Source organism: Cornus florida, unplaced genomic scaffold (assembly GCF_030987335.1).
Source record: "Cornus florida cultivar Cherokee Brave unplaced genomic scaffold, ASM3098733v1 CherokeeBrave_3.0.0_Hap2_Chr01, whole genome shotgun sequence".
NCBI lineage: Eukaryota > Viridiplantae > Streptophyta > Magnoliopsida > Cornales > Cornaceae > Cornus > Cornus florida.
Genome location: NW_026775571.1, coordinates 54,842,456 through 54,867,112, shown reverse-complemented (window position 1 = coordinate 54,867,112; position 24,657 = coordinate 54,842,456). Strand labels below are relative to the sequence as shown.

The 24,657-nt window shown below is 36.5% G+C and overlaps 1 protein-coding gene across 2 annotated transcripts; it reads right to left on the bottom strand.

Moving 5' to 3' along the window:
• Nucleotides 1-2,224: 2,224 nt before the first annotated feature.
• LOC132297432 (bet1-like SNARE 1-2) lies at nucleotides 2,225-16,016 on the bottom strand. 2 transcript variants are annotated; one of them, XM_059794917.1, is made up of 6 exons: nucleotides 15,644-16,012; nucleotides 6,837-6,990; nucleotides 5,886-5,942; nucleotides 5,724-5,783; nucleotides 5,525-5,610; nucleotides 2,225-2,761 (listed from the first exon to the last, which is right to left on the bottom strand). In XM_059794917.1, the coding sequence occupies exons 1-6, from the start codon at nucleotides 15,655-15,657 to the stop codon at nucleotides 2,734-2,736; spliced, it is 399 nt and encodes a 132-aa protein (XP_059650900.1). In that variant the 5' UTR covers nucleotides 15,658-16,012; the 3' UTR covers nucleotides 2,225-2,733. The 2 variants fall into 2 exon arrangements, with proteins under 2 accessions (XP_059650900.1, XP_059650901.1); XM_059794918.1 differs by lacking the exon at nucleotides 2,225-2,761 and having other exon boundaries at nucleotides 5,530-5,610; nucleotides 5,872-5,942; nucleotides 15,644-16,016.
• Between the last annotated feature and the right edge of the window lie 8,641 nt (nucleotides 16,017-24,657).

Genomic DNA, 24,657 nt, shown 5'->3' with positions numbered 1-24,657 from the left:
TATTATTCTCGCTTCTACTGAGAAAATTCCACATGTTTAGATTCAAGTATATTATTCTCTTAGGGCCCGCTGGGTACCACAGATGCTTTGTGCTTTTGCCTTGACCCGAAGCAGAAACAATATTTCTGCTTTAAAGTGTGTTCAATACTATTTGGAAGCCTGCTTGTCAAAATTTGTTGCAAGATTTTTAAAAGCAAAAACACCCAAACATGTCTGGTAAAAAAGTATTGCAAAGATTGAAAAATTAAATGGCTAGTTAAAAATGTCAATTTAGAGTTTTTTTTTTTTTTTTTTGGTGAATAGTGCTTTTGCTACAATATGGAAGGAACCATAAGCATCGATTTGTTGCTTCCGGTTTTGGCCTCTTTTTCAGAAGCGTTTCAATACGATTTAAATCGTAATAAATATTACCAAACATACTTCGTACTTTTACTTCTTTTTTTTTCCTGAATGAACTTTTACTTTGCTACAGTACACTGGTAGAAACAAAAAATACGAAGCAAAAGCAGTTGCCAAACAGGCCCTTAGGCAATAACACTTCTTTGTGGTTTGATCCTTTTTCATCTTGTGGCTCCATAGTTCTAGCCAATGATGATTTATGACTCTGGTTTGTCAAAGGATGCCCAAGGTTGCAGACCTATTCCCATATGGATTCCATTGGTAATAATGATCAACCAACAGCCTATTCCTCCTGGCATGGGAGATGATATTATTGTTTGAGCTAGCACTAACAAGTCTTTGATAGGTGAAGATGCCTTTGAAGACGTAAAACATTACCTTGTTCTCTGGGGGCTTAACCTATTTGGTTTAAATGGGTGTTCCTAAACATTGTTTTATTCTTTGTACTGAAACCATTAATGTACTCCAGACCTTGGATATGCTTAGAGAGTAAGGCTTCACTCTAAATGACACTTGTATCCTCTGTAGAAGGAGCACAGAGACTAGCCAACACTTATTTGTCCAATGCGATTATAGTCTGAAGGTGTGGAATTCCATTGCTGGTCCAATTGAATTGGCATGGGGACCCCGCTCTCAGCTTTGTACTTGATTGCTTCTGGCAGCCGGCTTTCTCAGCGCAACGTTGGCCACCAAGCCGCTCCTGCTGCTAAGCATACACACATTGCTTCCGCTTCCTCACTAATTTGGTTATCCTTTTCGCGACATTTGTGCCACTCGCCACCTCCATCACATGACTACAAAGCACACTGTCATGGGTCAGACGCATGGGGTGATTTTAGACCCAGGAAGCCGGCCTCTAGGTCTTAGTGTATTACCTGCCGAAGCAATCCTCAGCAAAGCTGCCTGTCCGTTTCACCACCAACTAGCAAGGTTTGCAAATTCAAGAACTTACATCTAGAAAAGAAGACAACCCAACAAACTGATTAACCTTCTCATAACAAATGAACCAATCTTCTTTGCCTCTTTCCCTCGCTGACTTAGTACTAAGAATGCCCAAAATGAAACCAAAAGCTAAACTCAGAGAATTTCTCTCACTAATTTGGGCTGGGAGAGGGAGAGATGATGATAAGAGAATTAGTTGCAGCAGTTGATGAACCAAGTAAAAAGAGGAGAGAAAGAGAGAGGAGGTTGAGCAATGATGATGATCCAAAAAACTTTAAAAAAGAACACAAGGACCCAAGTGATCTGACAAGTGAAAAGTAATAATAATAAATAAATAAATAAAATGGAAGAAGAAGCAGACCCTTGCGACAATCAACTGGAAAAGAAAAGAATAAATTGGTGATGGATCACGAGTTCTTGAGAACTGCTTTCAAAAAACTAAATCAAACATGCCCTTAAACTGATGCAATTGTTAGAATGGAAGGAAATTTCTCTTTCAAGGCTGGATGGAACAATTTGCAAATGAAAAATCTGTGAATCTAACGACTAAACGTAACTCATCAATAAATAACATGCATGCTCATGCATATTTGGAATCAAAATAAGTTTAGAAAACTTTGAAATTAAGATGCCATGTATATCCAATGCAGGTATACAAGCGTTAATCATGGTGTGAATTTACCTTTACGAAACTTGTCAATAAATCACAAGAAAATACATCATATCAACCAGAATTTCAAGTCGTAATACCTTCACCCACCAACTGGAAACTGGAGGCTTTGGGTAACACTCTCTGTCAGAATTGCCCACTATAATTTCAACCAAGGCCAGCTATTCCAACATGTATACGTTCTCATACTATAAAACATCTTACAGTTAGACCTAGAAGAATGAAACAATTAGAAAGCCCAAGGCAAGAATATTGTCGGAGAAATAACCTGTTTGTAAGTTTAAGAACCCATAGCAATACAGAAACTCCATTTCTTATTAGTCCCCTTACCAAAGAGAGACGCTCAAACTCCTCTTTTCCCACATAATAATAGAAAGACACCGCCAAATCTGCACAAGAATGTCTTGTATTGGAAAAAAGTTTTAATATGGAACATCCCCTAGCAGAATGTTGCAGGAATTTCCTTAAGATACACAATCAAATAGATGCTGCGGACCAGCAATCATCAACAATCCAGTTAAGCATAAAAATCCTAACTTTCAGCAATGATCTCCAACATATCTTCTCTGAAACCATGACCCTTCCCTGGCACCTTTCCCATAAAAGCAAAAGATAAGTCATCTGTTGAACACATAAGCATAGCAGTATAATTCTATATATCACCCAGCTTCTCAGTTACTAAGATTTCTGCAGGTGAGGAGCTTCACGCTTCACAATTTTATTTAACCAAACATGAAGTATCTGAAGACCCTGCAAAGAAAAGGTCAATCAGCACCAACACACAGGACTTGCTCTTAATAATTTTTTTCTTTATTTATTCATTTTTTTGGGGGATGTTGGGGGGTCTAATCCTCACAGCAACATGGACTTGTTGAAGCCATGCATAGCTGGTTGGGAACTCTTCACTCTCTTTTGTTTACGCAGGACAATGTTGTATTGCAAACGCCTTTTTTTTTTAAGCTAAGCAGCATTATTTTAACCTGTCACTGATTTACTGTTCACTTGAAGTCCCTAACCCTCTGTGTGCCGCAATAAGCTTCCATAGAGAGTTGTCACCATGCTTCACCAAAAGCAATATTTAAAAGACCACTTTTTTATTTTATTTTTTAAGAAATAGTTCTTTATGTTTGCATCATAATAATAAAATTGGTATCATGAGCAATGACGACTACTTGCCTTTTAAATACTCCCTCCGTCCCAATATATAACATGACACTTATTTTGGGACGGAGGGAGTATTTAGTATGTTGGAACATATTGTTGCAGCCCAGAAATAATAACCATATAAAGTTACCAATGCAAGAATAAAAGAGGAGGTCCAAGACCAAATTGATACTAATTAGTTCAACAATTTTATTTTTAGGGTAAATTGCACAACTCCCCTAATATACAGGCCTTCCCTATTGTATCAAAATTAAACTCACCTGAGTTCAGCACTAGATTCCCCCTACATCAATGGTCAACATTAGTCAAAGGGCAGACTCTGCTTATGTCAGCAAAATCAAACTATAAAGTACCAGATTTGCCCTTGTCTTTTAACTTCAACGCCACTTTTCAACTGGTAAACATAATAACCATCAAGGGTAAAAATGTAAAATAAACTCTCCCTATTATCACCACCCCAATGGAAATATCCAACAGGGGATACTAGTGTAATTTTTGAATCAGCAGGGTACCCAAATGAAATTATGCTATACTTTCAGGGAGGTGAATGTAATTCACCCTAATTTTTAATTTCTTTTACAAGACATTATAGCGGGAGGTTGACCAACTTTATGGGATGTCACTGGAATACTTTGCACTAGTAGAAGGGGCAATTTTAGATCTACACTATAAACTATAATAGGAGGTGCGTGGGGGTTGAGATGTTAAGATACAAGTTTAAGATTTGTTTGAGAGGGGATTGACATAGAGAGCTTTCACTGCTCATTTTTATAGTTGATTGTTTTATCGTTACATTATCAATAAAAATCTTTATTACATGCTATATTGTTCTTTTCTGTTTCTGCCCATTGCTACATCAGTCCTGAATCCTCGGAAACTGTTTCGACCTTGTGCCAAGGAGAGAGCAATTATTAAATTTGCATGAGAGGATTACCATTAAGTGCTTTCTATTCTCATTGCCACTCTTTACTATCAATTACTATTATTACCTGCGTTTTGTTCATTTCTGATATCTGCCCTTTGCTACATCAGTTGTGGGATCAAAGCAACTTTCAAATCCTCAGAAACTGCTTCAAGATCTTTTGTCAAGGAGAGAGCACCATACCAAAAAGCAGAGAGATGAGCTTTTAGTGAATTTGACCCAACAAGAGGCAACAATGACCAGGAAGTGCAACCCTTGCAAAGGGGATAACCTAACAATGGCTGTGGTTCAAGAGAGAATCAAACACTGCACCCTGAAGATCAGCTGGAAGGAGACTTCAGTGAAGGGTCTGATCTAGAAGCTTTTATGTCCAATAAAGAGATAAATCCATTCCATGATGAAGAAGAGAGGTGACCATCACTGAAGGCTGCAACTAGAGATCACAGAAACCCTAGCCCTGGGGAAGGTCCAGAAAGGGAGAACTTTAGACATCAACATTGGGATTTTAGAAGATTGCAAAAAGGTCAAACTGGCTAAAATTTGATGGAAATGGACCTCCAGAAAACTGTTTGATTTGTCTGTGCATAGATAATTTATTTGGACAGCCAAGGATTCAGCTATGAGGACAGACTAAGACAAAGATGAGAGAAGTTTTTGCTTCTTGATTTAAAGCATAATTTGTTCGAAAAACTACTACTCCCTAGAAAGACAATTGCTATGAATATAACAACTGAACTTGCAATGGAGTTGCTAAATTAGATCTATTGCTAAATTCCTACTCTTTGTCGAGACTTAAATTTCATGTCAGGGATTATATAGTGGCTGATGAATGATGGACCATCTATTAGCAGAGGCAGAGCAGTTGAAGGAAAAGACATGTATTGACAGCATAAGTTCCGGCACTGGTAGAAGCAATCATTATTGATTGTCTGAGTATTGGAAGTGGTAGCAAACAAGTTGAGTGTCAATCCAGATACTTTGTTCTATTCACTTTTAATTTTCTTCGAAGAGATTAGAGTTTGAGACTTTAAGTTTATGGCTTAAAGGCCATTTGATGATTTATTTCCAATGGAGGCTGTCATGGGGATATTTAGCATAACTAAGAATAAAATTTGAGACCTAAAGTAGAAACTAAATGATACCTAAAAGAATAGCAGTACAGGATTTGTTTTTCCCTTCTGCAGTTTGCCAATACAGGTCTAAGGTTAGCTTGAGAGAGGACTGCTGTCGAGGTCATTCTCTTTTCCTTTGCTATTGTTGGTTGTTTTCAGGCTAAATTATCCATTAAACATCTTCACTATCTGATGTTTTGTTCCTATCTATTTTGCGTCACATCTTATTTCAGTATCCAACAGGTATAGTTATGTACTACTAAACATATAACAATGATATATGATAAACAGTAAAACAGGAAATAGATCATTTACCTAAATAAATAAATAATGATAAAGAAAGAAATCACAAAAGATGCCACAAGTATACACGTTCTCCTACTTGATTTCTTCTCAAATACCTGAAATAGAAACAACAGTAAACAACTGCTATACTCAGCAACTGGTCAAGAGCTGTAGAAACAAATGAGATCAGAATAAAGATAAGAAAGTAGCGCAGATATAGTTTAGTTACCATCTTGAACCGATCCATAGTTCCTGACATGATTCCCCTAGATGCATCCATGCCATTGCCCTGTTTTATGGAGAGGGTATTAAATTCCATTCAAAAACAAGTAAGAAATTTTTTTCTTACATTCATAGAAGAGAACGATACTCATAACTGCAACCAACATACCACCCGGTCCAGCATTCTATTATGACTTTCCACCTCCTCATGTATATCTCCTGTTAACTGTCAAGAGACAAGTAGATTACATAACCCTAGCAAGACATCTTAGATTCAGGAAGTTATAAATTTCAAGCGAAAATCACACAAGCGAATGGCTTAACTGTTGGCATGCAAATATACGCATGCACAATGACATCATAAATTGCAAATTTAAGTTATATATGAGTAGGAAACAGGCAGACTTGCTATTGCATGACTTTTGGGCCAACCTTCTCCGGTAAGCAATTCATTATTTTCTAAGCCTTATTTTAATACAATCCATCAAAACCATTGATCTTGTCATTATTGGTACATCATTGTGGCAATTAGTACATGTTCCCATATCCACTACAGTAGCCAACTGATGTGTGCAAAGAAACCACCCCAGGTAGCGACTATGATGCATTGATTGGCCTGAATTTCAGCATCAGCGTTGATCAGAAGGAGAACTACCTTGAACCAACTGGCAGGTCCCTAATACAGGCTACAAACACCAATACGAACCATATGCATGCTTGCCCACGTATCAAGCAAGTGAACACTATAATTTTCCTCTTTACAAGAAATAGTTTACCATCAGTAGAACAATTCCTCCTGAGTTAAAAATAGTAAGAGACACAACCATATTTATTACAAGAGTCATGTAAGCCAGGAAATCTTTCTACCCCTATTAGTCTAGGCCAATATGTAAAATAGTGGCTATTAGTCTTGGCCAACATGTAAAATAATGGGGGTAACCAAAATTATATCCAAAAGAGAACTGCACTTATCTAGACTTATCTAGCAATAATTTCATAGAGTTTGCATGCATCACTTCATATAAAACAACTAGTTTTTACTCAAAAGGGAGTATAGCATGGAAATATACACGAGGCAAGTAGATAAATTGAATGGAAAAACCAAGATTATGAAGATCACTCTTTTTAGAAAGATGACTCTGTCTTGCAAGCTGTCCATAGCTTTGTCATTTCCATGATCATCAAGTGGGTAGTAAGAGGAAGAAGCCCGAAGCCCACCCTCCTCAATGCCATCCAAGCTATCGAAGAGTGAAGCTCTGGAGGCACGGTGCTCCCTGAATAGAAAGAGAAACACGGTAATTAATTGAACATGACAAACATAAAAGAATGAGTTGAAGAATACCATGGGCTAGAAGAAAGGAAAATATGTTGGACTAAACAGAATCTTCCGCAACAATGTTTATATGTATATGAATTTATGCGTGTATGCACATAATGCGGAGAATATTAAACTACACACATCAAAGAAGGCAACTAGTTCATTTTGTGCCCAACATTTAAGCCAGTAAAGTTCACCATAATTGAGAGGAAAGAGAGAGAAGTCTAAGCCATCCCTGCATTGCATGATATGCACATGTTTAAGGTCAGGTTCTTTACATGAAAAGGTGATAAACATGATGTGGTCCCAGTGACGGAGCCAGGATTTCAAGTGAGGGGGGGCACGCTGTCAAAAAATAATAATAATAATACAGAGTGTATATATATATATATATATATAACAACTATAAAATTCAAAAGACAAAGAAGAAAAAAATTATTAAAATATAAAAGGAAAGAAAAATGAGAGAACTTTAAAAGGAAATAGTTGAAAAGTTTCAATTGAGGAAGAAAATTTTGACTTTTTCTACTAAGGAAATTGAAGGAATGTGAAGAATAAAAGAGAAAATAAAGAAAAAATAAAAATATAATTTTAGGAACTAAAAATTTGAGGGGGGGCACTGTATAAATTTTTTCATATATATGGAATTTTTAAAAAAAATTACCACATGTATTATAGGTTGTTGACCAACTCAGAGGGGGCATGTGCCCCCCCTAGGCCTTCATTGGCTCCGTCCTTGTATGGTCCTATGGACAAGCCATAGAGTTGGCTCCGGATGTGTGTGTGTGTGTGAGAGAGAGAGAGAGAGAGACAGAGAGAGAGAGAGAGAGAAGGAGAGAAAGAGGCCCAAGTACAGTAAGTCCAGTCTAAAGGTCCTCTAAAATTCAAGAACTTATTAGCCCATCACAATAGCCTGCTTGAATTAAATGCTTCCAAGAATGTGGAGGACAACTGTGCGATGAAGCCTAGAACCAATCACAATGCAGCCAGGACTGCTAGGGTGCAGGGTCTACCCCACTAGGTACACTTATCCAAAATAGAGAAAACCTGTGCCTTCATTTGGTGGAAGACTGATTAAGATCAGAAAGGTTCCACCTAATACCACCAAAATGACGTTCTACCCGAGTTCTGAACTTGACTAACTTCTTTTTCCTGGTTACGCAGACCTTACCTAATTGCATCGTCCCAACCAATTGTTCTCTGACTGATTCACCTGAACTGCATGACACCATGGCAACAAACAATGTTTCAACCAACTCTAACTTCTAGTCACTCAACTATCTAGAACATGCATTTGCAACGCAATTGCCCTGCTCCCACAGTAGTTAACCCTCCAAATTTGCTTCCTTGGTAGATACAATTCAACAATCCGCAATCCAAACTACTAAAAGTCGTGTACATGGATCCATCTTCTTGCATCACCGCTTAGTAAAGCCAAATCCTTGCTTATACCAAATTGCTCAACCCAGGTTCTTTTTCTAGTTTTAAATTGTCCTCTTAGCCCTTCAACTTGAATAAAATCACCCCTTTACGAGTGCATTAGTTGGTAAACCCCTGTACTACTTTTATGGGATTTGACATATCAACGTATCAGTGTCGTATCATTTATGTGCTTTGTGCCCGTGTCTATGCTACATAGATTCTTGCACAATCCCCATCCTGATTTGTGCTCGTCTTTGGCCCTCCTCTCACATCAACTCTCTACTACAACAATCTACCATCATGGTTGTTAAACTCACGATCCAATTCGCAGGATCGCATGATCCTAGATCAACAAACCCAGTTGAAAAGCAACAAAATCGCATCTGTGGTAGAATCGGAGGGATCATAGGATCCTATGAGATCCCACCGATCCTTTATTATGATCTGTTTTTGCTATTTTTTAAAGCCTGTTGGGCTATTTTGTGTTATGTTTTGAAGTCTGTTGGGCTACAGACTACTTTTAAATGACAACCCAATAGACTTCAGCCCAATATAAATCATAAAAGCTACACAGAGAGGAAAAAAAAAAAAAAAAAAAACGCAGCCCTGGACTCGAAGTTTCTTTGTCGTCCCTTTCGTGTGAAGTGTCAAACAGTCGAAGACGAAGTCCTGCACTCCTGTGATTGCTACTCCGGCAAGCTCCAACGACCTCCAGCACAGCTCCAGATTCACTTAAGCTCCTCTCTCTTTTCCAAATAAAGCTCTTAGCCTCTTCCTTAACCTAAAGGTGTGCTCCAAAACATCTTCTCCACTTATCTCTTCTCTCTTTAGATCATTTCTTCTTGTTGGTTGTCCACTTCAGATTTTGTCGGAGCTGCTGGAGTAAAGAGAGAGAAGTCGGGAAGATGTTTTGAAGAACACCTTTGGGAGAAGAGGCTATGAGCTTGATTTTGAAAAAAGAGAGGAGCTGAATTGAATTTGGAACTTGAAGGAGCTGTGCTGGAGGGCCTGGAGTTCGTCAGATTTTGCCGGAGCTGCTGGAGTAACAATCGCAGGAGTGCAGAACTTTGTCTTTAACTGTTTGACACTTCATGAAAAGGACGACAGAGAAACTTCTTGGCTATGGCTTCTTTTGTTTCTTTCCTCCTTTTCTCCAGCTTTTATAACTTATGTTGGGTTGAAGTCGTGTTGGGTTTCATTTAAAAGTAGTCTATAGCCCAACAGACTTCAAAACATAACATAAAACAGCCCAATAGGCTTAAAAATTAGCAAAAACAGAACATAATATAAGATCGGTGGGATCGCATAGGATCATACAATCCTACGACCCCACCAATTCTTATTCTACTACGGATGCAATTTTGTTGTGATTCAACTCGATTTGTTGATCTAGCATTGTAGGATTGTGTGATCCTATGATCTGGATCGCGATTTTAACAACCATGTTGGCTCCCCTCTATCACTAGCTTATCTAAGCTTCTACTTTCTAACTTTAACACACACGCAAATACTTTCTTCTGAAAAAACCATCTTCCAAAATTCAAGTATTGCAACCATATCTATCACAGCCTTTTTCACTAATTTTCCAGCATCTTCTCACAAACTTTATTTTGAATGATAGTTTTTATCCTCACTGCCACCTTTTCTGATCACCTTTTGCCTTGTCTCAAGTTGAACATTCTTACCCTTTACCAAAAAACCTTAAAAAGCCACAAACTTTTCTTCCAGACTTAACAGAGTTTACATCTTGATAACAACCATCTCAAAGCATAATAAAAGGTTTTCTAATTCAGCTATAAGATTTGTGTCAACACCTAGCAATTACTATAGCTTCCATAATCTTAGCATTAACCAAGGACAAGAGTCTCATCACTCAAAGTCTGCAATGAGCCAGTTAACAAAAAAAAACTCCACGAAAGTTGTTTTCACTTGTCAAAAATACTAATACAAGTTAAATTACCTAGCTTTCTTTCAATTTTCTTTTCCAAAAATATTATACGTTTCTCAAGAAGTGAATACAAATATGTGACAGCTTGTTTTGGTATTTTTCTGCCCAATATGCAGGCATATATATATCATGGCAGCCTAAGAAGCGCTGACACTTCAATGTAAGTGCCGTGTCCGTATCAGATACTGACACTTAATAGACACACTTGGACATGTGTCCGACACTTCATGGTCTATAACTTAAAAAATAATTTTTATTATTTTGGACACTTGGCCGACACAACTTGGACACTTGGCCAACACATCTCGTTCACTTGGTCAACATATTCTGGACACTCGACCAACACATCCCAAACTCTTCATCTTAACTAAAAAAAAAAAAATATATATATATATATATATATATATATATATAAAAATAAAAAAAACCAACACATACCACACTTGTCTTAAATAAAACAAACATGAAAGTCCCAGAAACAACATTATACACATGCATCAAAGTGTCAAACCTCATTTTCTTTAAACAAATAGACATTAAACACATGTAAGAGTACATAATAAAAAAAAATAAAAAAATAAAAACATATAACTATAACGACAAGATTAGATAATAATATCATGTATAATGTAATAATTTCTTTTTGATATTTGAATAGCTTCAACTTTAAAATATGGAACTTTAGTTTAGAAATTATAAATTAATCAAAGTTCTATAATTGTCTTACTTAATAGAGATATATAAATAATTATTTATATTTATATTATTCGTGTCCATGCGGTGTCTGTGTCCTACATTTTTTGAATTTGATGTGTCGGCGTATCCGTGTCATATTGTGTCCGTGTCCATGCTTCTTAGAAGGTAGCCTTGGCTTTCACTTTATCTTCAATAAAAGGTTAGGAAGCACAAACACGCCTAAAAGGACAAAGAATCCGTGTCTAACACGTGTCGGACACCGACACGCGCCGGACACCGACACGCGCCGGACACATCCTGACACGTGTCCGACACTCATTTTGGCGTGTCCGAATATTTTATATTTTTTCGAATATCCGGACACGCCATGGACATGCTTCTGACACGCTGTGGATGCGTGTCGCCATGGATACATAACCGACACGCGTGTCCCACTCTTTGGGGATTTTTAATAAAGTTTTAGAAAGAATGATGAGTTGAAGTATAAATATTAGGAGTTGTTTAATTACATAATTACTTAAAAACTTATTGTTTTATAAAACAATTTTATATTCAAACAATTAGATATTTATTCTTATATTTTAGTTCAAAGGTTCGAACCCTTGCACGATCATCTTGACTCTCTTGTGGTCCTACCAACCAAGCTTCGCTACCGGTGAATGGTCTCTCTATCTCTCTCCTCTTTTCTCTTTTATTCTTCGTCCTCCTTTTTTCTTTATTCTTGATTGTCACAAACCCTAAATACTTCTTTTTTTCCTTTCACAATAAATTTCTTTTCGTCTCTTTTTCCTTTTTTCCTCTATTCCCCGTGAACTTTTTTCTCTTCTATGGATTCTTACCTTTATTTTTAACTAAGGCCTAATTCTTTTTTTAACAAAACCCTAATCTTCTTTGTCTCTTTGTTTTTTCTTCTCTTTCTTAACCCTCATTCTATCATTCTTTCTTTTTTCCAGCAAAACACATTTTATTTTTCATTATGAGATTGTACAAAAAAATATTACTCTTAATTTCTTTTTTTGATAAGTAAGTAATAATCAATAAAAAGCGTTAAAAGGGGAACGCGACCCAAGTACAAAAACAGAAACGATGCCTAAGGACCCAATGAGTCCAAGGAATCAACTAAATCATCGGGGGAGGAACAAGATCTCCCCTTTACATAATAAAAGATAGAATGAATAATATGAAGTTTCAGTGTAGGTAGAGGTGATTCTTTTCCTTTGAAAATTCTGTTATTTCTCTCTTTCCATATACCCCACCAAACGCAGTGTGGAACTATCCTCCAATAATCTCTAACGTGACTTCCCACATGGCATCCTCTCCACGTGCTAATCAGACCCTTGGAGGAGCGAGGCATAACCCAACACATGCCAAAAAGGCCAAGGATAAGGTTCCAACAGTCTTGTGCCACGGGGCAGTGCAAAAGGATATGATCCACAGATTCGCCGTCGTTTTTGCAAAGACAACACCAATTAACAATAGTATTGCCTCTCTTCCTAAGATTGTCCAAAGTCAAAATCTTACCCTAAACAGCTGCCTAAACAAATAAAGCCATTCTAAGGGGAGCCTTAGAGCGCCATATCGTTTTCCATGGGAAAAGTACCTTTGGTGGAGGGAACCCACAAAAGATCATCCCTACCACTTCCGATTGCCTCTTGCTTATACAACATCTCCAAAAGAGCGCAAACCTCATCCAACTCCCAATCCTGAAAAGAATGCCTAAAGCGTACGTCCCACGTAATCCCACTATTATCACGTCGATAAAAGTCGATTACATAGGCGTGTCTATCGGTGGCGATACTATAAAGTCTGGGAAAGGAATGAGATAACAATTAATCACCACACCATAAGTCCTCCCAGAAGCGAACACATCTACCATCATGAACTTTGAACTTAATATGAGAAGAGAAAACCTCCCAGCCGTTTCGGATGAATTTCCACACTCCAATCCCTCCCGCCGTAGAGACTGGGCAAGAAGTCCAACCACCACTCTCCTCCCCAAAACGACATGAAATAATCCTCCTCCACTGGCGATGACGTTCCTTGCCAAATCTCCGGAACCACTTCCCCAAAAGCGCTCTATTGAAGGGAATAAATCTTCGAATACCAAAGCTGCCTAACCTTATGGGCTTGCAAACTTGCTCCCATTTGACAAGGTGATACTTGAACTCCTCACCCCTTCTGCCCCAAAGAAAATCCCTTTGAATCTTTTCAATCTGCAACAGAGCATGCGATTTGTAACAAAGATAAGAAGTATGTAGGAAGGCTCGAGAGATTGCTCTTGATAAGAGTGACCTTCCCCCATTTTGACAGATACTGCTCCTTCCACCCAGCCAACCTTTTTTCGATCCTATCAATCACAGGATCCCAACTCCCCACCCTCCTAAATGAGGCCCCCAAAGGCAATCCTAGTTAAGGAATCGAAACATCATATATATAGAAAATATATTTCTTATTTGCCATGTCCCCACCATGTTTGTGTCCTAATTTTTTAGGATTTGCCGTGTCGCCATATCCGTGTCCCGTATATGATCTGTGCTTCTTAGATAAAAGGTAATATAATAGCCTAACGAAAACCCAATCACGACATACAAAAGCGAATGATCCATCAAATATAGCTCTAAACATAATCAAAATATACATATAGCTCTAAGCATGAGTACCATAGGTCATCTTGAAGCTGTTTAAAGATTGAGCAAGCTCCAATACTATTTCGATTTCATAACAAGACACTATTTTAAACGACCAACTACAACATACTCCACGAGTTAGCACTATCCTTAGAACTTCAAAAGTAGTGAATTCAACTCATGAATTGAATGAACCAAATGTTTTCTCCATTGACATGCAGCTAACTAAAAAACTAGGATGCCATTGTATAGACACCTAACTTATTTAACGCCCGTCACCCCCCCCCCCCAAAAAAAAAAAAAGATAGTTTAGCATAAATAATAAACCACATAAACTCAAACTAAAGCAATCCAAATTAAAATTATTCTTCATTTAGACCGAGTGGTAAGAGCCTAGGACTATATGCAGATCTAACCTTTGGTATTGTTTTTGCACAAAAGAATAAAAATAAAATATATATATATATACAAACCTAAGAATCTAGGAAAAATTATTCATGCAACACAAGCACGATATATGTTGCCACATCACCATCGCTTATCATATAGCTCTGCACATATCACCTTTTAAGTAGCAAAAAAATCTATAAAATGGATACAAGTACAAACAGGTGAACACATTTTAGCACATGTCAGATGTTTTCAATACTCTAGATACGGTGCAATTGGGCAAGAAAATCCATCCCAACCCCTTCTTTAATGGACTCAAACAGCATCTTCTTAGATTGGATTGGAGTTGAAAATTTCAACTAACCTCAATTTTTTTTGAAGGTTAGAAAAGACTCAGAATTTTTAAACTCAAGTTGCTCCCTCAACTTGCCCAACCTGTCTCAGTTGCATCCCAAACTTTGGGGCATGCCCAACATGCTTAGGACATTGTATTAACTAGACTAAGATTAAGAATCCATGTTAAACCAACTGAACAGATGGACAACTTATTAAATTATGGTGGTGAAGCAAAATAAACGAAGGCGGCCAAAGGCCTGTAATGATTTATGTGCGTTCACAAGCATGCACATACAAGAGCATTTGCATACTAGTATCAAAAATTAAGAAATTACCATGTCACAATGTCTACTGATTTGTTGAACACTGCCCTATGTCTAGGTCCAGTAGGGGTGGCAGTTCGTGTTTGTGGGTCGTGTTCGTGTCTTGTCGATGTAAGGGTATTATACTAAATAGGTAAACCCAAATATTCAAAATAAAAAGAAAATTCATAAGGTATAGACAAGGTTTATGTTTAAATAATTTAACTATCCATAGCAATTGAGTTTAAATAGGTTATACATTACATAAGTCATATTCACGATTATATCATGTTGAGTTAAATGGGTCATAGACGGATTACATGGGTTGAACCCCTCAACCCTAACCCGACATGGTTTAGTAAACGGGTTACATGGGTTAAACTCCTCAACCCTAACTTGACACAATTAAGTAAACGGATTAATCGTGTCGATTCTTTTAAGACCCAAATCCGTTTATGCCAAGCCCAAACCCTTTTAACTCGTGTCGTGTTGTTGTGTCATAATTTGCCCACCGTCCACATAAGAAAATTTTAATAGATCATGCCTTCCAATAAGTCTATACACTACATTGGAACAACTGAAGTTCTACCAAATTTAAACCAAGTACTAGTTTTCTTTTCCTATTAATTAAACACTAACCAGAATTGAGTTTATAAAATTTTTTAAAATCCAAAACATCTTTGAGAACCAAGTAAGGATCTGAATACATATAATTTGACACTAAATATGTGTCCAGAAAATATGAGTAAAAGCATTCATATGTGAGATAAATAACAGGGCATCCAGTGAAGTATCATAGATACAAAAACAGCATGAATTCACAAATCTATCTATCTATATATATATATATATACACACACACGTGTGTATATGTGTTTGTAAACAAACCTTCGGTAACTCATGGCATACGCAATTCACTGCTTCAGCCTTTTATTCCGTTTCTGAGACTATAAACTGACGATAAATTCGTTTCAGCTACGAGATCTTTTGCTTCTTTGAAACAAAAAGATACCAATGAACTAGCGCTAGAAGAAATTTTTTTAAGAAAAAAATGAAACAAATAAACAGAACAAAGGAACGAATAAACAAATCAATGATTTTGAATATTGAAAAGAATAAGTTCCAAAAAATAAATTAAAATGGAAAAGAGAAGTGCGGTTAAAGGTGGTGAAAATCAAACAAATTTGAAGAAAAGTATATAAAGGAGAGGAAACGACATGGATGGGAGCAATCCGGGTAAGCGAAATCCCTAAAATACTGTATATAGATGTGATATATGTAAACATAAGGGCAAAATGCACGAAACCTCCCCAAAACTATTACGTTTTGGCACGTTACCCTCTTAAATTTATTAATTTGGCAAAAAATTTGCAGAACTATCTACATAATTTGCAATCTTACCCTTAAAAAATTATGCCTTCGTTTTTTTTTCCTAATTAGTACTCACACGTACATGTCTCTATAGAGGTTCGAACCCCTGACCTTTTCAAAGACCTGCTGGTATTAGAGATGGCAACGGGGACGGGTTTGGACAGGTGTACCCTCCTCCGCCTCCGCAACCGTTTAAAAACCCCGCCCCATCTCCGCCCAAAACCGCAAAAACTGGAGAATTTTCCACCCCATTCCTGTAACCGTTTAACATTTTTACCCCTACGAGTACCCGCCCCGCCCCGTTTAAGACCATAATTTAATTATTATTAAAATGGATTTGCTATTCTTTTTTTTCCCTCATCTTCAATTCTTTACCATTGCAACTTTCCTTTTAATAAAATTCATTTGTTATTTTAATATTGTTATATGGGGTAAATAATATATAGTGAAAAATATATATATTAATGAAATAAGAGTACTTAAGTAATTTGCCTATCTAAGCGGGGCGGGACGGTGAGGGACAACCTCCCCCTACCCCCGCACCAAACCCGCGAGGGTTTTTATTGCATCAAACCATCCCCACCCAAATAAGCAAAACGGTTCCCCAAAATCGCCAAAAAGGGGTGGGGTGGGGCAAGTAACCGCGGGGACGGGTTAAATTGCCATCCCTAGCTGGTATTATGCCTTTGTTTTCGTTACTCTTTATCATTTAGTTAAAATACCAAAATATCCTTAAAAAAAAAAAAAAAAAAAAAATTGGCATAAGTATTCTGTATTGAACATATGCTTGATGAGGCACCAAGGCACAAGTCTATCCACTTAGGCCAACTAAAAATTTCGTTTGAAAATACTATTTAATTCAAGTTATGCTTTTTATATACGAAGTAATATTAAAAATAAAAGATATAAGCCATTGTACCCAGTTACGAGTGCCATGGACATGAGACAAGTTCATAAGGAGCCATGAGAGAGAGATTTGTTGGGTAATTGCATTAAAATCCACCGCTATACGTGTGCAAAATTAGTTAAGCAATACCATGCACAAAATCGGCTCATGGTTTGAATGTAGGATAAGAACACAAAATCATTTCATACTATGTCTTCATTTCATTCATTTATAAACCTGCATATTGACAAAAAAAAAAATGGAGGCTCTTTCCTTCATTTTATATATATACTTATGTATAGCTACTCCAGTCATCATGAGGATATATTTGATCCAAGAACATTTTTGTCCATCAAAAGGGAAAAATGGATAATCTATAATAATTCTTGCCAGCTACACCTGAAAATATTTTAGTTCATTTGTGAGAAGGCAGGGGCACATTGCAAATTATTTAGATTATAAGGGTTTTTGGCCAACTTGATAGTTTATAAAGGTAATGTGTCAAAATGTAATAGTTCCAATATTTATTTTATTATTATTATTATTTATTTTTCTTTTTTGGTATTTTGCATTTTGCCCTATATTATACCTAGATATACTAGGATTGTCAGGATACTAATAATGTGATTGAAAATTTTCGTAGTACAAACCTCACTCAATGTAATTGAATGATTATATATATATATATATTCATAATTGGTATTGTATTAAACTTGAAAGAATTCATTACAGATGCACAAAGGGCATAACCAACTAGGAGAATAAATCTTGGACAGTAGCATTTTGAACATCAAGCACTTCAAACAACACATGTTTGGTCACCAGCTGAGGAGCTCTATGCACTGCATCATGAAGTCTCGTATTTCTCTCCTGCCATACCCCCCACAAAGCAGCAACCAGTAGACTCTTAAGGGTTTTAGAAGCATGATACTTTTGAGTAAACCAAGCAAACATATCCCAAAAAGTCTGGATAGTATTGAAAGTTACCATATCCCAGCACAAAACCTCACCAAACCACATCCACATTGCTTTAGCAAACTGACAGGTCACAAACATATGATCTATAGAACCACACACTCTATGACAATTGGAGCATCTAGTAGCTAACTGCATTCTCCTTCGCTACATATTAAACATTGAAGGCATCCTGTCTTAACAAAAAAGAAATTGCATTTACTAACCATCTAGGTCTGACTTTTCCCTAGCACAGAGATGCCAATCAACTTCTTCATAGGAAATTATACAACTCTGCCAAGCACTGTTAAAAGAAAATTTTCAACCCTCCCATAAAAGACAACCATCCCTAGGCTGGATAGGAATAAACACATAGTCCCTAACAAGATGAAAAATATTACCTTGTAATAGCATCAAATTCCATGTTCCATTAATCATAAGACTGTGAAGATGTGAATCCCTAGGAAGAGCAAGATTCCTGACCATGCTATAGCCAAATTTTGGACCACAGTTTGGCCATCTGACCAAGGATCAGTAAAAAGTTTCAAAACTTGGCCTGGGCAATAGAGAATGATGTGTGCTGTTTCATTATACTCTAATATTGACCATAGACTTCTGAACAATAGAGTGAGAAGCCCTGTGGACAACATTCCAATAAGATGAAGTAGTAACATACCTATTCTTAAACCAAAAAATCCACAATATATCTTTACTAACCAAAAATTCCCAAATTAATACACATTTGGAAGTTGTTTGGATGTCCCCCAACCTTCTGATACCCAATTCACCTTCAGCCTTAGTTTTGGTGATCATGTCCCAGTTTAGAAAATAATCTTTCTGACATTATCTCTACTCCCCCACAAGAAATCCCTACAAAGTTTCTATATTTAATTAATCACAGCCATAGGAATTGAAAAACACTGCACCAGTACAAACAAACTGGAGTGATGACAGTCTTCAACAATTCTGTTTTTCCTACTACTGAAAGTAATTTACTACTCCAACTCCTGATCTTCTGAGTGATTTTGTCAAGTAAAATAGCATAGTGTTCTCTCTTCAAACCACTAGCATAAAAAGGAAGGCATAGGTAATCCAGAGGTAAGAATTATCCCTTACACCAGAGCAGATCAATGATAAGACCTTTCCACCTTATTTGCCTTCGAAAAATTAATACTACTCTTTTGGGGGGTTGATCTTCAAACCAGTAGAGCTTTCAAATTTGCTAAAAATAGAGGGTGGAGTCCTTGCAATAGACAATGAGGTCCTATAGGTTACTAATAAATCATCTGCAAAAAAAGTGTGACATATAGATGAATTAGTCTTGAGAGCAATGTGTGATACTATAAGACTCCCATTCCGTATAGCAGGATTCAAACTCTGAGTTAGGTGCTTTGTCACCAAGGTAAACAAAAGTAAGGATAAAGGACAACCCTATCTTAATCCTCTACTAGGTTGATTAAAAACAGCTGGGGAACCATTTACCATAACAAAATACCTAGTAGAAGAGAGGAGAGATGATACCCAAGTCGCCCAACAGTCACTAAAACCATAAGAACTCAAAGCCTTTAATAAAAATCCCCAAGACACCGAATCATAAGCCTTCATAATGTCAACCTTTATGGTCATAATTGGATGTCTAGGGCTGTTAAATTCACTCACCATTTCATGAGCAATAATAATAGCATCTTGGATTCTCCTACCCTTAATGAAAACACTCTGTTCCTATAATGACCCGGTCATTTTCATTTCTTTCCCTTTCTTCAAATTTTGCGAATAAATTTTTTTCATTGTCTTTTCCTTTTCGGGTTCGATTTCCCGCCTCTTAGTATCGTTACGAGTGCTCGAAAATGGTTTCTGAGACTCTTTCCTTTAGATTGACAACTTCCTTTGAGGACCGAATCATTTCCACATTTTTTTTGTTTTTTAACACTATTCATTTTTTCGTCTTTTCCTTATTTCGTCCTCTTCTCGTTTTTCACTTTTACTTGCATAACCTCATTTTTTGTGCTCGGATTTGATTCCGGTTTTGCATACGTCCATGATATTTAAATTCCATGACATCTACATTTTTACTTTTGTAGAAATGCATATTAAATGCTTACTTTCTTTGTAAAGCCATGAAAACAAGACTTTTTGTAATTATCCATAACTTGAGGGGTTTTTGGGTAATTAAGTAAAGTAATTATTTTTCGTCTTAGGGACCATTTTGCAAATTAATTTGGAAGATATTTTCAAAAAGGACCTTTTTGCAATTTCTGAAAAATGTGACAAGTGTCACATTCCTATGGTACCACTTGTTGATTTTGTGGTGGAACCACTTGGAGGCTTAATCTCATGATACATGGAGGGTGGAGATTCATCCACTTGTTGACCTAGGATTGGACCACTAGTTGGCTTGGATGGTTGACAAGTGTAGGCTTAGGATTAATTCTAGAAGGGAACCTTAGGATGATGACAAGTGTAAGACTCACAATTAGTCTTGCATTTTGTGTGTGTGTTGACTATGGTGTAGGTTCACCTAGTGAGTGGAGGACCTCTAAATCCTCCACTCACGTTTCATCTTTTTCATTTTCACATTATCCTACACATAAGAACCCTAGACTCCATTGAAGAAAGCTTAAAACCTTAAGCTTTGACTTTAAATTTTGAGGCTCTTCCACTCACCTTAGATCATTGACCTTGGAATACTTTTTATTCCTCTCCTCTACTTCTACAAAACTCTTGTTTGGTTTTCCATTTTTAAGCTTGTTTCCCTTGGATTCAAGAGGAACAATCCTCTTGTGAGGTAGGGGATGTTATCATTTATCTTCCAAGTGATTTTATTTATTCCTATAGTGATATCTAAGTTAAATGCATGTGTTGTATTGAAATAAGAAATAAATGACTAATGCTAACTTGTATGAAATTTACTTTAGACTTGATAAATAACATGACCATGGCTTGATTCATAACTTATGTTAATTTGAGGTCATTTAGAGTTGTTTTAAAATCTAGAGGGATTAATGAATTAATTTAATTAATTTTTATTTATATGCTCCTATGACTTAAATCAAGTTTTGAAGTGATTTATATAATAACCATGACATGTACTACAACATATATTAAATTTGGGGCATTTGGATAAGAATTGCAAAATTTATTTAATATTTATCTTTTGTGAAAGTTTAATTCACATGGTGATAGCAAGCATGAAATCATGATGTAATGTGATATTTGGATAGGTCTTGGCATATTCTCTAACATAGATTAAATTGAGGGCATTTGGAATTGTTTAAAAATTTAGAGGAAATTAATTAATTAGCTTGATTAATTTTGTTTTAAGTGTTTTAATTACTTAAATGTCATTTGATGTTATATATGTGATGACCATGACATATCCTTCAATATATATTAAATTGAGGTTATTTGGGATTAACTTGGAATTTAGAGAATTTAACTATTTATGTTTAATTAAATTCTATTTTATTACTCCATGCATTTAATTGTATTTTGGAAGTTGTTTTTATATTTAAATCATGGATTTGGATTTGGATTTGGTGTATGTTCACTTAATTACTTTTGAGTATTAGATAACATGTTGTTACTTTTATATTCATGAGAATATATTTATCCTTATTGAATATATTGTTACTATGTGTAAGGAATTGCACACTTTGTATTTGACATCTTTCATGCCATAGTAGTTGTAGACTTTGAGCATGCATTGTATAAGTTTTCAAAATTGGATTGTGCTTGGTAAATAGTTGATATCTTGTATATGCATGTTGATATATATACGTTGTTGCACAATTTGTTGATTTTGAAAACTTAGGGATGTCGTTGTTGGCTACGGCTAGGACTTGGTTCTAGTACGGGGGATTGTCCCTCTATATAGTCTAGTGCACACATAGGGAGGTTAACCATGGGCTAGTAACCCTAAAGTAACCACATTATCGGTTTGATCCGGCGTGACGTCCAAGTATCCACTTTGGTTTGATTTCGCATTTAAATTCCAAGTTGTTAACTTTGTGAAATTACATCTCATTGTGTTATGTTGAAAGTTCTATTGTCACTTGATAGCATGAATTAAATGGTATTAGATTGTAACTTAGTATAAAGATAAACCCATGCATTCCCTACGAGTAAACTTGTTTACTCACCCCTAAGTTAATAGGTGTTTTGCAGGTAAAGAAGCCTTAGTGTAGGATGCACAACATTCTTAGACTTACTAGAGTTCTTGAAATATTTTTGATGACATAGAATGTGCATATGTTAGCATATCTTGTCCTACTTTTGCTTACTTTGATAAAACTTGTACTTATTGTCTAAGTTATATAATGTGCACTTAAGTGTAACTTTTAACACTCTTAGAATGTGGTTGTAATGAGGCCAATGACCAAAGACACTAATATGAAATGTATGCTAACTTTGAACTTCATTGTTGCCTATGGAAGATATGTGGATTAATGCATTAAAGGGTTCTATTTTGCATATGACATGCCATGAGGCTATAGGCCATTGCAACACATCTATTTTATCACATTACATATGCTTGCATGCTCACTTTGGCAAACAACACCATCCTTGATGAAACAAAGACTCTAAGTAGCATTTTTAAGGAGTTTTACCCTATTCTGTTCCAGGGCCATTTCGGGTATTTTAAAATGCGTTTTTTTCATTGTTCCTCATGAGTCACGTAGAAAACTCAATTTTGAGGGGGGTTTCTTCTTTGTTTTTTTTTTTTTTTTTTTTTTTCCCAGAAAATGCCATCTTGGCCCTCAAAAATCTATTTTTTTTCCGAAAAATCATTGCTGCCAGGTTTTTGCCGACTTTAGTGCAAATGTACTTGGCACTATTCATCGACTTTTTTTTGAAAAGTGTGACGACCGATCCGAAACTTTTGGGGGTCTTATGGGTGTATTTTAAGATTGAATTTTCAATTTAGGCAATTTAAAAACCTTCCAAAGCCCCATTTCCTTTCTTTGGGCAGTAGCTTGAAACAAATTTCAACTTCTAGACTTGATTTTCTTGAGGGTATTTTGGCATTTTACAATGCATTTTTTTTGTTTCCGTTAGCGAGTCGGGTAGAAAAATTGATTTTAGGAGGGGTTTTTTCTTTGAGTTTTTCCAAAAAAGTCCGTTTAGATACCCGTTTTTACTCTCAATTGCAGCAGTAGTGGGTTGACGGCACTGTAGCTGTCACGGCCTTTGTCGGACCGCCGCGACGTCGATTTTGTTTTTGACCTTTCTCCCTCATCCGGACTCCAAATCAAGTGAATTTTTTTTTTAAATTGATTAATTTTTTATTACCTATCCAACGGTGTGCTCAGTTACACTCGAATATTTTTGGATAATTACCATTTTACCCTTTTAGCTTTATTGCTCGTTTTTCTTTGTTTTGTCGTTTCTCCTTCATCTGGATTCCGAATCATGCGATTCTTAAATCCATCTTGATTAGTTTTTTGTTGTCTTCCCAGTGGTGTGCTTGATAGCACTTGAATCCATTTTTTTTGCAAAATGACCACTTTGCCCCTAGGTTCCTTTTTGTCCGTTTTTGAAACGACACTTTTGCATTTGTTTTCCTTTGGGTTCTGTGACCTCATTGAGGGTCACATTGGTGTCTTAGAGACGTATTGTATCTCTAGAGACCGTTGTTTCACCTTTCGCTTCCACATTTCGGATCCGTTATCGGGTCATCTTTTGGTCATCACTAACGCACTGGGTTTACAAAACTTGGGCCGTCACAGTTCCAGCCCCACAAACTTAAGGAGAACCACAGAAAGCCTGTTAGCCATAATCTTAGTGATGATCACAGCATTGCCAATTTTAGGGAAGAGGGTAAAGATGATTACAAAGAGTAATTGGTCTGAAATCCCCTACCCTCATAGCATTACCAATTTTAGGGAAGAGAGCAAGAAAATAGCTACTCACCCCCACTGGAAAAGAACTTTTGGTGAAAAAATGTTGAACTCTAGAATACATATCTTGGTCTACTATAGTCCAGAAAGTTTGAAAAAATCTAGCAAGGAAACCATCTGGGCCCTGGAGCTTTATCAGGGTGAAAATTCATCACAACAGCCATGAGTTCTTCTTGAAAAACTAAAGCATCTAACACCAAACCTATCTTCAGGAGTAAGCTATTGCCCAGGATGAAAATCGTCTCGTGCTCCTCCAGTACCTCTCTAATACATATTCTAATAAAATTCAACAAACCACTCCCTTATGACCTTGGGATTAGTAGATGACTAACCTACCTCATTTTCAATAGAAGTGATGGCATTAAATTGCCTATATTGTTTCATCTTGTGGTAAAAATAAGCTAAGCATCTATCATAATCCTTCAACCATAAGATCCTAGACTTCTGAGCATACAAGATTTATTGATCAGATAATGCACTTTGATAACTATCCCTAGCTTGCTGTTAAAAAACATACACCTCCTCTGTAGATTTAGATAACAACTTGACTTGGACATCTTCCAATTACTATTTTTCCTGATAAACCATCTCTCCAACATCACCATAGCAATTTTTGCTCCATGCTTTGATACTTTTCTTAACATTCTTTAGTTTCTTAAGTAGCTTGTGAATAGGGGTACCAGTTACCTCTTCCTCCCAAGCTTGTTGAACCACATAATGCACATCTTTTTACAAACACCAAACCTTTAACATTCTGAATGGCTTAGGCCCAGTAACAAAATTTCTAAAGATAT

Coding starts and splice junctions, on each gene's coding strand:
- LOC132297432 (XM_059794917.1), bottom strand. Junction 5,943..6,836: donor GAGTCATCTTTCTAAAAAGA/GTGATCTTCATA, acceptor GTCTCTTGACAG/TTAACAGGAGATATACATGA. Junction 5,784..5,885: donor ATAGAATGCTGGACCGGGTG/GTATGTTGGTTG, acceptor TCCATAAAACAG/GGCAATGGCATGGATGCATC.